Below are 15,120 nucleotides of genomic sequence, written 5' to 3' on the forward strand. Positions count from 1 at the left end.
TGTATCAAATAGCTTTATATGCAACAAACTATGATCACTGGACATTACTTCAGATTGATATTTCTCATTTATTTAGAAATTGCAATATATTTTACTAATTTTAAACAATGATGAATTTTCAAATAAACTCAATACTTATTAAAATAAATTATGCAAGAACTCCCTTTTTAATATTTAACCTTTCTAATCCAACGGATAGAAAACGTAAACAATAACACAATAAATTGCACATTAGGTCAAAATTATATCATAATATTAAGACAAGTGTTGTTTATATTATATATGTTTATAAATTCATATCTTATTTAGTATATTTTTGGGGTATTTATTTTACTCATAAGTAAAATTTAAGTAGGTAAATAAAGTCTAAAAAATATACATGAATTTCACATATAAGTAGATATATTAGTTTACACACAAATCAAAATGCTATTTTTCTAACGTCCACAATTTCATTGATAAACACGTACTATTTTATAATTATCAATATATACAATACAAATGCACATATGAATTAAATAATTTTTATTAACAGTCCCTCATCTCATATCCATGTAAGGCTCTGTCGATTTGGCAACTTATCTATATTTAAAAAATTTTAATTTATTGTAAGTAGATGATATTGAGCACGTTTTATGGGGTGTCAATTTGACCTAATAATTTCATCTATTATTCCTTAATTCTCACAAAAATTGAATATGCATCTTTATGTCTACATTGTGAATATGCATGTTAAACCTATTATTGTAAATTTTCTACTGTTTTATTTCGATATAATTTTTAAGTAGATAGAAGACATAGAATATTTTATTGAGATATTGTAAACAATTTGCAATCTCACTATTTTTTATGTATTCTAATTACACAAATGTCCACCAGGGACTTCAGTTTGGGAATTTGAATAGAACTTTTATTAATTTATGCAAGTAATTTTATTATTTTAATTGAAAGTACTAAAATTGTTGAGCATAAAATACTTCCAAAGTCTACTCTCCAATGTAATCTACAGGATCAACATTCATTTATAAAGATTTAATGTTTTCGAGTGCTTCGTATAATAGAACACCTATAAAAACTTTTTTTTGATATTCGTGTTGATACTATATAAATTTTTAAAATCTTATTTTATTAATTCACTCATACTTTTAGCACAGATTTAATACTGCAAAAATTTCAATACAAATTTATTATATACAGATACAACAATCCAGCTTGTCACTACTCTCACTCTAAATAACTACATGACTATCAACCTCTCTGTACGACCTCATAAACTTATATGTATGTACATATTACATATTTCTCTCTTACCTCCTCAAAATCCAAGTGTAAAGTTAAATCTTGAATCTTGTTTTTATTAATGTAGCCAAGCTGCAGGAACCCATTGAGGTTCCCTTTCTAGACTATTAATTTCTGCCAATAATTGCTGATAAGCTCGTTCTGTATCATTATTTATGATTATCATATCAAACAGATGGCCCCAACGAGCTTCCATTTCTCTTGCAGTTGCAATGATATCTTTTAGTTCTTCTTCCTACAATGCAAATGAAAAAAGTAAGATACTGTAAGGTACAAATCATGCAGTTAATAAATACTCTAAATATGAATACAGTTTTTTTTTATTTTTGAAGCTGGCACCAATTTTACCAAATGCTAATAAGCATTAGCAACCTATTCAGTGCGATATTTTCTTTTAGTTTTAAATGAGCTAAAATTTACCTGCAAATATATGGATTATCCATCCAGATGTATTATATTATTATGTATAATTTTCCATTTAACTAATAACTAATTCAAAGAATAAAAGAATCTTGACATAATATGAATAAGTTTGACTCACTTTATAAGGTTCACCAGTTCTTAATCGCTTCTGTCTTAGTTTTTCTAAACTAGGAGGAGCTACCAAAACAGTGTATGGTTTTAAATCTGAAGCTCTCAGCAATCTCAAAGATTGCGGATGTAAATTCAAAACACAAATCTTTCCTGATGCTACTACGGATCTAATAGCATCAAGAGATGTACCTATAAATAAAAAAAAAAGTTATTCGAAGACCAATATACTAACTAGAAAAATTTATGAAAATTTAAATATCTTGGCATTATTTAACTCATTTTAAACTCAACTCATTGAAGCTGACAAGAAATTAGAGTTTATACAAAAACAAACATTTTTAAAAGGTAATTCAAATTTTTATAAAAACATTTTGTGCTCGAATATACCTTAAATCAAACAGAAAGTTTTAACAGATAACTTATGTATTAACTGAAATTATTTACTGTTTATTTTTATTTGAAGTTAATTTTATTATGCAATTTAGTACAAGAAAGAAATAATAATCTAATGTTAAAATACTTAATTTATTTAGTACTTACCATAATATGCCTTTTCATATTCTCCATGTTCAACAAATCTTCTAGCTAAGATATCAGCTTCAAATTGAGCACGTGATATAAAATGATAATCTTGGCCAGCAACTTCTCCCTCACTTCTAGGTCTAGATGTGTCTGTCGTAGCAAATTATCATTAGTTTGGAATCTTATAACACAATATAAATATTATGTATGAAATGTACTAATTATATTTATCACAGTTGATTTTTAGCAATGTTTACGTTGGGTTTTAATAAATGAAACACTTGATAATTCGAGGTAATCAAAATTGATAATAATTTTGATTAATAAATGAATCAAAATATACTTCAAATAATTTAATATTCTTACAAATTATACAAAACGGTTGTAACATAGAAAAATAAATTCAATTTGAATGCTTACGTGGTACAGCGGCTGCAAATCTACCAGCTGGATCTGCCATTAATCGCTGCCTGAGTTCGTGCCTTCCAATATTTGGTGGTCCTATTAACACAACTGGTCTACGTCTATCTGCTCTTGGGTAATGCAGAGCCACTTCTTCATATGTTAGAATTTGATCAATAGGTTCTGGTTCTAAATAAACACAATTGTTTGATGAAATTAGATTGAAATGAATTAGATAATTTATTATTGTAGTACTAACCATCGCCACTATTTGAAGAATATAGTGGGTAACCAGATTCACTGCCTCCACTTCCTTTGCCTAAACTACCTCCACCTACTCCTAAACCAGCCCCACTTCCAGATACCATTCCTCGCTTTCTGCGTTTTGGCTGTTTGGCTCTGGAGCAGAGTAAAGTTCCTGCTACACGCCTTGATCCTGCCTGAGAATATTAGGAAAGATTATTATTTTCAATAACAGAATCTATAAAAAGACCAAACAAGAAAAATGGTAAAATATATCAATTCAGTAATAACACTACTAAATTGGTATTTAATCTTATTTACATACTCCTAATAAAGCTACATAGTTTTAGTCAATTAAAGTTAATATATAATTAAGAACAACATTTACCTTTGTGCTATCTCCAGAAGCTGCTGCAGCAGCAGCCAATGCTAGTGATTGCCTCATAGATTCCCTCTGATGTTGGAATGCTTGACTAGGTATCAGACCTGCTAAAGTCTGGTCTTCTTCACCTGTTACAAAAAATAGTATTAAGCTACCATATTTTTTTAATTCAATTTCAAATTTGTTATATATTTTGTCTTAATATACACAGCGAAAAGGAATACTTAGTTATAATAATAGCTATACCTTCTCTAAAAGCCTGCCACCAATTAGGATCTTCGCGTCCAATGACATGAAGTACATCTCCTTTTCGGAATCCAATTCCAAGTTCTCGGCATGGAATATATAAATCTTCTTCTGGATCGTAATCAAAATGCGCACGAACATGCAGGACAGATGGAGCAGTTGCTGCAGCAGTAGCCACAGGTGGAGTGAGACGAGATCTAAAATAATAAACATAAAATTTTAGCAAATCAATTTTATAAAATTCTGTTAATTTGCAACATCTTGGTTAATGGGCTGGAAATCACAAGTCACAATAGAAAATAAACTCCTAATATACAAGACAATTATTAAACCAATATGGTCCTACGGCCTACAACTATGGGGTGCGGCCATAGTTGATCCTTCTCATGCTGTCAAATAATATATATATATATATATATATATATATATTATATATCTGTAATAATACATAGCTGAATGTACTGTGTACAGTTTGGTTGGAAAAATAACCCAAAAAAAAAGTTGCAACATCTATGGCATATTGTTCTGAGCAGGCAGTGTTTATTGAGGAATTCATTGCAGGTAAAAATTGTTTAATGGTAATTACTAAAATATTCTTATATATTAAATTGCTTGCTTTATTAATGAATCGGCTCTTCATAATTGGACTCCTATACTTAAATCAATTACTAAATATAAATCATCATAGCATAACTCAAAATACCTTGGAGCAACCAGAAGTGTAAGAGTTCCTGTCATTCCTGCTAAAGCAGCACACACATCGTTCACAGATTTACCTCTTAATGGTAAACCATTTACTTCTAACAATTCATCTCCTTCTCTCAATAAACCAGTTTTTTCCGCAGCACCACCTCTAACTACACGACCCACAACCACAGATTCACCTTCATTCCTGAAAAGTTATTTAATAATATTATAAAATCAATTATCAATAATACATTAATATAATTATTAATAACATTAATAGATTTTTGTGCAGGTTTTAATATGTTTCTTCTGATTATTTTCAAAAAAGGAAAGAGTAATTGGAAAGATACCGAAGTATCACAAATATATTATGATATATATGATATATGATATGACGAATTCTTGTCTATTATAAAATAAATAGTTATAAATTATAATTTATAATGTTCCAGGTGAAATATGTAAATTTTATTCTACTAAGTATTAAGAAGTGTACTGGTAAATACACTATTGTTGTCTCTAACCTGATTGTGGCGCCTAATGGCTCATTGGTTTTTTCAATTTGAATAATTCTGACACCATCATCTTCTGCTAGTAATGCTGGTGCTGTTGTTGAACCAACTTGACCAATTGAACTAGCGGCCGATGCAGAAAGATGTGGCCTGGTTACAGGCTTAGGACTCTGAAAGAATATTTTTTCATCAGTCATTTGTATAAATTAACCATGACCATGCTCTTATAATGAATAAAATTATTATTATATAAAAAATATATATCTTGCTCACATGTGAAATAGCACTTTTGGGTATTGCTTTAATAACGCCATCGTGCGCCTGCAGCAGCCCTTCCATTTCGTAAGTGCCTAACAAATCACATAATTCTCTAGCAGCTGCAGCCGTACTTATGCTAACAGATCCTGCAGATGCTCCCAAGGTCCTGCTGGGGCAAGTGGCACCGATGCTGTCAATTCTCGCAACATATCTGTACACTAAAAAGAAAAATGAAAATTAAACACATCATTTACAAAAACTCTTATAAAATTCTATTCCAACATATTGTATGACTAATAAAAAAAACTAATATTTATGTTTATCAAGAGTTTTCTTTAAATATTCAAGTTTTAATTTTTTCACAATTTTTATTAGAGTGTTATGCTCTACCTCTCTGGCCAACCCTTGAGCATCGTCGGAAGTAGCCCTGTCCACGAGACGTCTGGCACATATTTCCCTCCTGGTGCGCAACGCCCTTGCAACTCGTTGCGATTGCAGCGCTTGCGTCGCCCGAGCGCAACGCGCACTCAACGCAGAGTGAGCCCTCAGAGCCTGCTGCAGGCGTGATAATGCTGCCGTCAGCTCGGCGTATGCTGAAATTAAAGAAACAGTTTCATTCAGTAATCAGATAATAGGCGACTACACATGTAATTGAAATTTAATCTTCTTACTTTTTTCCCTACACATTTAAAAAAAAGTATAATAAAAAATTGCGTTATAATGTTAGCCCTAGTTAGTGCAAGCAAATTTCTAGTTTCAGAAAATACAAAATAAAGAAAAATGATTTTTAAGTATTCATTATGTACTAAAAGGATTGACTAAAGTTATTTCCTCAAACAGCTAAAACGTTGAATAGAACTTATGACCAGTTTAGTGATTTAAAAGTATCGCTCTTTAATTTTTTTTCCTTTCGTTCTTTTTTATAACTTAAATTATTGCTGTGAATGTGGACAAAATTATTATAAGTTATGAATTAAATATTTTGAATTGAAATTTGAATAATATATGAACAAACTTAAGATTGATTTTTCAAATATTATACAATAATATCCTGTAAAAACAACTTTGTTATTGTAATAATTTATGATGGTTGTTATCAGATGGCTGTGAATAACATATTTGGTTCCAAAGCTTTGAAATAATTTAATTATTATACACATATAAAAATATCCACATGGTATTTAAGAAATTGATGTATAAATATTTAAATAAAATATTGATAAAATGATTATTTATTAATATTATGCTATAATAAAAATGATATGTCACGCATGGACACACTTGACAAATGTAGGAGTTTTTTCTTTTCAAAATAATATAATAATATCCTGTAAAAACAACTGTGTTATTGAAATAATTTATGATGGCGGCTATAAAATAGCTGTGAATAACATATTCGGTTCTGAAAAATTGAGATAATTTAAGTTTATACTTATATGAAAATATCCACATATTGTTTAAGAAATTGATGTAAAAATATTTAAATAAAATATTTTCAAAAAATAATTGAAAATAAAGTTTTTTTTGATGAATTAAATATTTTTATTATATCCTGGTTTGAAAATATTTTAGATTAGACACTCTGAGTCGTTTCTTTTGCTTTTTTTTTCAATTTTGTGTCGTTGCTTAGATACTAATTGTCACTGTGTTTGTTTATATATCTTATATATAAAATTTCTTCTGTACGGTTGCATAATTTGATTCTCCTAAACGGTTATTCGGATTTAGATAATTTTTTTAGAGTTTGTGTTAGGAAATTTTTGAGATTTAATGAACGATTAAACTATAGTAATATTGTAGAAATAAATGGCACGATTACAAAAAAATCACTTATCATTGTTTGACGTTGAAAACATTTGAACTGTCTGCTAGAAATGTCTATTCACTTGAAATTTGAATTTTGCTGAAATTATGAGCCTAAATAATATTAGAATATAATATATAAGAAAAAATGTAATGTCTACATTATTATTGCCAAAAAGCAGCTGAGATGTGCCAAAAATTAAAATAATGAATAATTTAGCAAGTTGATCTTAGATTGAAGAGTGCTCATATAAACTAGATTTTATAAATTAATTCATCTAAGATTTAAATAGAAATTATTAGTAAAAAATGTACTTTAGAAATTATAATTACTAAAAAGCAACTAATTAATCGTACGAAATTATAAAAATTATAGGCTAAATTATTGAAGCAATAATGTTGTGTGGTAAAATCAAGTGTGATATTGTTCTTTTACCGCAGATACTATATTATACTTTTCTGAATTTATTATACTGCTTATGCTAAGACCATAAATGAATCACAAAGGCAGAACATCAAATAGGATATTAAAAAGTATAGTAAAAAAATTGAATTGCAGACGTGGGTACAGGATAACGTCAGTCGGATCATCTATTATATACATATAAATACATATATGCGTATTTAGATTGCATTTATTAGGAAAGTTTCAGAATTGTACATGCTTGTTATGATATTTTCTAAAAAAATATATACATCGGAAACGATCATAAAAATCTTGACGAAAAACGTGATAATTTGAATAATTAAATAAACAAACTTCATCAACATCAACATAAACAAATATGTGCTTAAGTAATAATACAATATGCATTGAGCATACTGTTTGCTGCCATCGATCCCAAAAGCGGATATACCTGAGCACGTGACCGGACGTGCACCTCAGGGCACGTGAATGAACGCGTGTTGTTGTTATATAGGTGACTCGATATTTTTATTTTTTATATTCAAGATTTTTGCCATTACAACACTCAATCCCGGTGAGAGGTGTGTCATGGTTCAAAACTCACCTATTGTGAATAAAAGTTTAATTCGATTTGAATACCGTTCACAAAAATTCAAAGAGAAGAGATATTTGGTGTAGATAAAGCTTTTGAATAGGTTGAGCAGTAAATTTTATTCTGTTACTTTCACTAGATTAAGGAAAAAATTCTGAAGATAATATAAACTAGTGGTGTATGACATCGTGTATTAAGGCAAATTGCTGGAACTTTCCGTAGGGTAGGGCGGGGTTGAACAAATTTTTACTTAAACGGATGTAGCTCCTCAATGAAAAGTCGCAATAAATTGCTATACGGCTTATTAGATTTGTGGTTTATCGCTTAACAAAAGTGTTAATACTATTTTTTGGTAATAAGTAAAATTTAAAAGCTACAGCTGTTTAAATGCAAAAAGTCAAGTATGCTCAATGTACCCCATAGGTGGGGCAAGTTGAGCGCTAAGAAAGTATAATTAAATCATAGGTTCAATGTCGATTAGTGATGAAATAAAATAAGTTTTTAATAACCAGTTCTATATTTATAGTCTTTATTGACAGAGAAAACAAAACTTATAGTAATTTGCTTTGAACAATCTACGAAAAGTAGAATCAACAAAACAATATCGTATCTTAGGAATTATTTTACCATTATATTCAGTATTTTTGTATAAAATCATTATTTCTTTATATTATTACTCATAGACTTAGCTTAAATCTTAAAAATAATAATTAATTTCTGCAAGTTAATGGTAATTGCTTTAGTGACAGAACAAGTTTAGCAACTATGCTCAACTAACCCCAACTCGGAATTTCAAAATAAAAGTGAGTTTATAAAAAAACCGTGAAAATTATACCCAGAATCTCTGCGCATATCAAAAGTACTATAATTATATGGAGCAATAACATTTACCTGATTAAAAATAAATAACATTTGACTAAACCAGACAAAAACTCGTGATGAATTACTTTTTTACTTTTTGGTCTCAAAATAAACAAAACGCATGTGAGCTCACTCATTTGTCCAGCGGCCACTAGCGATCGCGGGATGTTTATTTCTCCCAAACCTCTATCTTCCACCATATAATGCCTAAACGGACGGTGAATAGTTTTCGAGATATTTCGATTGCTCAACTTGCCCCTATGATCAACTAGCCCCGCTCTACCCCACCAAAAAATTTTTTTGTTTATATATTTTTCAATGTATTAATTTACTCACTCGTAATCCCAGGAGCTTTAACATCTTCGTCGCCAACCTCTTTATCGCTATCATCCAGAATCTCATCCTCATGAGGTTCGTATGCTTCATTGAGGGTTCCTTTCAGGGCCTGCTGCTTCTGCGCAGAAACTTGTTGAGGTGTTTGCTGCTGCAGCGCCCGGAGCTTCGCAGAACCTCTGAGAGAGGCGCGCAGTAGCTGTTGCTCTTGCTCCTGCTGCTGCTGTTGCTCTCTGCGACGACGTAATTGATCCTATGAAAAATCATAGCAATTATTAAAAAAATAAGTAAATTTAGTAATACTTAGATGGAAGACCATTTTGGAAATACCATATTGAATGCTTTTGCATGTCTCTCATACCAGACATTTCAGTCTAACTGACAATGAGATATATAGAATTTAGGATCGGTTGTGTATTTTAAATTAAACAAACAAAAAAAACTAAAGCACAAGTTTGTCATGTATGAAAAATTTAATTCGGCAAGAGGTATAAAATGTGAGGCCCTCACTCTTAGATGAATCTTAGTTATACTATAACAAATTAGGTGATAGGAAAACCAGATAGAAAAAATGGTAAAACAAAATGTTATCTCATAACTATAATAACGGATATCTACATAAAAATTTGGCGCTGTTGTCTTATCTAAACCTCTGAGTAACCAATATCAATTATCGATCGTGTATAGTGAAGCCTAAAACAAAATATTAACATTGGCATCATAAATAATAATTTGTTGCGAGAAAACACATCGATATTTTATCAGCTGCTGATTAAATGCCATATGTCGTAAAACAATTGATATGAATAAAAATGAATAACATCATAAAACATTATTTTAAATTATTCATAAATTAACAAAAAATCATTAAGAAAAGACATGTAAATTTACTTATTATTAGATTAAATTTTTCAGCAGCAATAAAAATGTTAGACATATATGTCTGATATGCACGCTTTTGTAGAAGGAAAAAAAATGATTTAATATAGGGCCATGTGAGTCATATAGTGTGATATAAAAAATGGTGTTTTTTCAGGAATTTTGTCAAAAAAAAAAAAGAATTTGATACATTGAGTTTTCTTAATATATTTTTAATTAAATTATCTAATAAAGTTACCATGGTCCATATGATTTTTTTGAGATATTATCGTGGCGATTAACTTGTTATTAATTTACTAGTATCCTTATTTTTTTAAAGTAAATCTTTCGTTCATCGGTGGTTTATGATACTATCAACAAACTTATTATTAGTAAGATTTATGTTCCATGTTATAAATACCTATAGTATAACTATATAAAGCACATACTAACATTTTTATCCTGATATGACTCTGTATCACTGACGTTGCTAGATTTTCTAGGTGACTTAGCTACCATTTTAAATAAATTAACTGCACAAAACTATATTATCATTATTGTTCGACATACAAACACTTTCATATTCTTCTACTTGTTATCTAACATGAACATCACTAATATGTCTCCACGGCACAGTTTCATTTAGTCACATAATCGATTTTTAATTAATATTCGATTCACGAAACCTAATATTTGCACAGAGATTCAATTTGATGGTTTCGTCATTAATTAATTCTGATACAAATGAAAATTAGTCGTTATGCAAGTTTAATATAAACATATATGAGTGTCTATTTAAATTCAGTAAATGAATTATAAATATATTGAAAGCATTTCACCTGACTCATTTTAAAGCAAATTCATTGAAAGTTACGTATGCATAGAGTACTCTTTTCTATAATTTTATGGGCCCAACAATAAACTGATGAAGTATTGCATAAAAGCTACAAAATAAAAGCATAAAAAACTAAAAATATTATTAAATAATTAAATTTTATTTGAAATATCATAACAAAAAACCCTCCAAACATGCAACTAAAAACAGGCACTTTATTTTTTGGCTAGCAATCACGAATTATAAGAAACATACAATTAGTTTATTTTAAAATCTTCATTGATTATTTTTTAAATTTTTATTAATATATTATTAATTTAGTATTCAGTTTAATTAAATCGAAACTTGATTAAAAATGTGTATAATAAATATAATTTATTTTAAAAGTACTAGAAATTGTTGTGGGCAAATACAATAGAATTGAGGAGAGGAATGATTTTAAGTCATTTTCATACTGATAAAGATTAAGAGTATTGATTTTAAATCATATGTATTTATAATATATATAATATATATATATATATATAATAATATATATATATACACTAGATGACCCGACAGACGTTGGTTGTAACCACATCTACGTTTTTTAATATTTTAATTTTTGGCACATTCAGCTGCTTTTAGGCAATAATAATGTAGACATTACATTTTTAATTTAGTCTATAAGTGAATAGAAATATTTGGCAAATTTCATTTCATTTGTTTTTAATGTCAAATTGTCTTCAATTGTTTTTAATGTCAAACAATGCCTCAAATATTTTCAATGTCAATCAATGATAAGCAGTTTTTTGTCATTTTTTCCATTTATTTCTGCAATCTGACTATATTTCTATGAATCAAAAAATCCTAGAAAATTCCCTTAACAAGGAACTAAACTTCAGGAAGATTTATGAAAATCCGAATAATCGTTTAGGATGATTAACCTTTCATACCCCATTACAGAAGAATTTTATATATAAGATATGTATATATATAACATGTGTTTTTTATTAATATTTGCCGGCTACCGCAAAAATAGCTTGATGTTAATTACAAATGCCTACTTGAGATATATGGTCGTAAGAATCTTGAGTTGTGGAATTCAATTTCTGCTCATAAATAATATATATATATATTATATATATATATATATATATATATATAATTCAAATTGTACGAAACGCAATTTCAGCAAATTGGATAATGTCTAAAGATAACTAAAACCGCACAAAAAAATCAACGATTCAATTAAGAAATGTGCTTATCTCTGGAATTTATTTTAAAGATAATATTACAAGTAATATTATCTTAATATACTTATAACTTCATTTAGTATATCTGATATAAACAATTATAAAAAATTGAAACGAAATTCTTTCAATAACATTTATTGACTCAATTAGAATTAGTATTTTGATTAAACCTCTGGGGGTCCATATGAACAACTTTGAGAACTACTGAGTTTTAAAGGTACAAAAAATAAAATTATTATATAAAACATTATATTAAAAAAAAAATCAATTATTTCTTAATTACATGATTGCATGTTGAATTCGCATTTACGATCATTGTTATTTTCTATTATTGAAAATTATCATCGAATGGTGCAACAGACGCCCACAAATAGCAAACCGATAATATCAGGCCGATAAACGGGCGCCAAGGTTAAACAAATGGATTTGTGTAATGTAATACAAATGGAATTAATAGTTCAAAACCATGATAATGAGAATTACGTATCATTGCTAATTTTTCCATATAACAGAATAATAGCAAAAGATTTATTTATCCTAAATATTAACGATTCCAATTTTATATTTATAAGTGACAGTTATTGAAATGAGTGGCGTAAGTATAGGATGGAAAAGCCAGTCAAAATCGTAGATGTAAATTATTTTTAATAAACTGCGGATGACATAGAAATATTTAACGAAACAAAAAAAAATGTATGGCATCGTACCTTAAGACAAATTGCTGGAACTTCAGGTACCAAACTTTTTTTTTGAAAAATATTAATTTTTTTTAAACTTTGAAAAAATCGATTTTTGAAAAATTTAAAATTTTCGAAAAAAAGAACTTTGAGTAAAAAAGACTTTTTGAATAAAACATGAATGTTTAACTTCCCATAGGGCAAGTTATAGTAATCGCAAAGACCTTCCAACCGACCTTGGATCGAATTTAATCAGTTTTTTTATCTTGTCAATAAAAGTAAAATGTTTTTTGAATTATTAAAATCGGACGCTCCGTTCTCTTAAAAACTGAGTTACAGTTTTTGGCACTATTGCCCCGTATCTTCGAAACGACCAGGCCTGCCTTTGGCAAAAACTAATCAGCTCTCCTTATCAATACGAATCGAATGTTTTTTTGAATTATTCAAATCGGTTGGTCGGTGTTCCCGAAATCGTCGACAAAAATTTGTTTCCGCACACACATGCATCCATTTTTTCTAAGCTCAGAAACCTCTGAAACGTAAAGATATATAAAAATTTTCATTTTCGTTTTTTTTGCATTACTATAACTTACTATACAGAAAGTTAATAAAAAATTGAGCCTAAAGTTATTCAGTAAAATACTGTTTGTTTTTTTTTCCAATTGGCAAAGATAAATAATCGCAATCCCAGTATTGCTAATGTTTACTTACGAGGTAGCTAAAATGTGTATTTCTAAAAATTCGCAGGTGTTAATTATTTTCAAACAAATCTTATCTTCATTTTATATAGGTTGTTTATCCATTGAAATTGTTTTAACATTGTAACCGTGTAAATAAAAACCCGCAATGAATGCCCGTATAAGCCAAAATATGACGTCAAGTATTAAATATAGATTCTATGTGCATTATTATCTGTCTGCAGACTAATTAAAACACCTTTAAATGTTTGTATAAAAGCATTCGAGCAAAGACATCGTTGATTGTGTGAAATATTCATATTTGTAAAATTTATATAATGATCGCCAACAAATACCTCTCAACATGGTGAAGCTAATGAAGCAAAAACACGTAAGCGCGAATGTTTCGAGATGACCAAATTTAGTTGGATTCATGGAAGATGGCTCAAATTTGGTCATTTTAGTTAATTTTAAAAATTAATATTGGAAACTATTATTAGTAGTAACAAACTTTCGTCGACGATTCCGGGAGCACGGATCAATCGATCTCTATTAAAAAAAATCAATTCCTATATTGATTGGGAGACGTACTAATTGTTTTATATCTTCTATCTTTTTGTCATTAAAATAAACTCGACTCGGTATGATCAATTTACAGATTTTTTGTAAAAACCGTAAGCTCTAAAAAATATTAAAAAGTTTAAAATATTCTCATTGTCAGACTAAAATTATTTTAATACTAATAAGCCATTTCATAAAAATATTTAGTAACAGTTTTCTACGATATATATCACTTATCGTATTTTATGTTTAAATTCACTCATTATATTTTGTGTTTAACTCTAGATTTGTCTTCGAAGTTTTAAAAAATCCGATTTGTTTATAAGAAAAATGGACATTATAAAAAAGCTACAAGACAAAGAGACCTTGGTATACATTGTATATTATCTGAATAATTGTTATGTGCTTTTGTAGGTAATCAATTATAATTTATCGTTCTTAATGATTTCTTTATACAGCTGTAATATATTATATCTGAAGATAACTTTTGCATATTAATCGCTTAATTATATATATTTCTATGCATATAATATAATATATATATATATATATTATATATATATATTATAGATATACACCAGAAGTCTGTTTTACACGGAGATTGGTTCCAGAAGAAGAATCCGTGTAAAAAAAAAACGTGTAAAAAAAGACATTGATCTTATACAAAAATGGGTGATTTGTTCTTAATCTCTAAAACCTATTAAATTGGTGAAAAACAAGAATTTTTAAAGAACAAGAATTAAATTAGTGCTATTCACATTTGCTTTGACCAGTAAAAATTGTTTGTACGCGCTAAGGGGAATTCACTTAAAATCTTTAAGATTGTGTTCGCAAACTATCGATACTATCGATGGTTTCAGACTTTTTTCTTTCATAAATACTCTTTTGTAATATGAACATACTTCGCAAAAATTAAATTTGACAAAAAAATTTAAGTACATAAAATTTCAAATCGTGCTAAATGGAATAAAATCGTGTAAAAACATTAAAAATATTCAATTTTCAAACCGTGTTATATCAAAACCGTGTACAAAAAGACCGTGTAAAAACAGACTTAGGTGTATTTATAAACCTAAACTTATACGACCAAAGATGACATTTCGGACTTTCACCAGAATAACATGATGTACTATTCCTAATTCGAATTACACAAGACGCGCCAAAGCAAAAAATATAATTATATAATATATATATATA

General features: G+C 28.6%; 2 protein-coding genes across 2 annotated transcripts in view; both read right to left on the reverse strand.

Moving 5' to 3' along the window:
- LOC113386904 (MAGUK p55 subfamily member 5-like) overlaps positions 1 to 15,120 on the reverse strand; it is a 98,613-nt gene that overhangs the window by 55,377 nt on the left and 28,116 nt on the right. The gene's annotated exons all lie outside the window — the stretch shown is intronic.
- On the reverse strand, positions 959 to 10,657 carry LOC113386170 (MAGUK p55 subfamily member 5-like). Its single transcript, XM_026623969.1, has 14 exons — positions 10,392 to 10,657; positions 9,084 to 9,333; positions 5,471 to 5,678; positions 5,101 to 5,296; positions 4,840 to 4,997; positions 4,332 to 4,520; positions 3,629 to 3,825; positions 3,389 to 3,510; positions 3,133 to 3,197; positions 3,017 to 3,066; positions 2,776 to 2,946; positions 2,374 to 2,505; positions 1,841 to 2,022; positions 959 to 1,534 (listed from the first exon to the last, which is right to left on the reverse strand). Exons 1-14 carry the CDS (start codon positions 10,455 to 10,457, stop codon positions 1,358 to 1,360), a joined length of 2,163 nt encoding a protein of 720 aa, XP_026479754.1. The 5' UTR covers positions 10,458 to 10,657; the 3' UTR covers positions 959 to 1,357.

This window comes from Ctenocephalides felis, unplaced genomic scaffold, assembly GCF_003426905.1.
Source record: "Ctenocephalides felis isolate EL2017-DRISC unplaced genomic scaffold, ASM342690v1 CF-g0.4_SCAFFOLD_03571, whole genome shotgun sequence".
Lineage (NCBI taxonomy): Eukaryota > Metazoa > Arthropoda > Insecta > Siphonaptera > Pulicidae > Ctenocephalides > Ctenocephalides felis.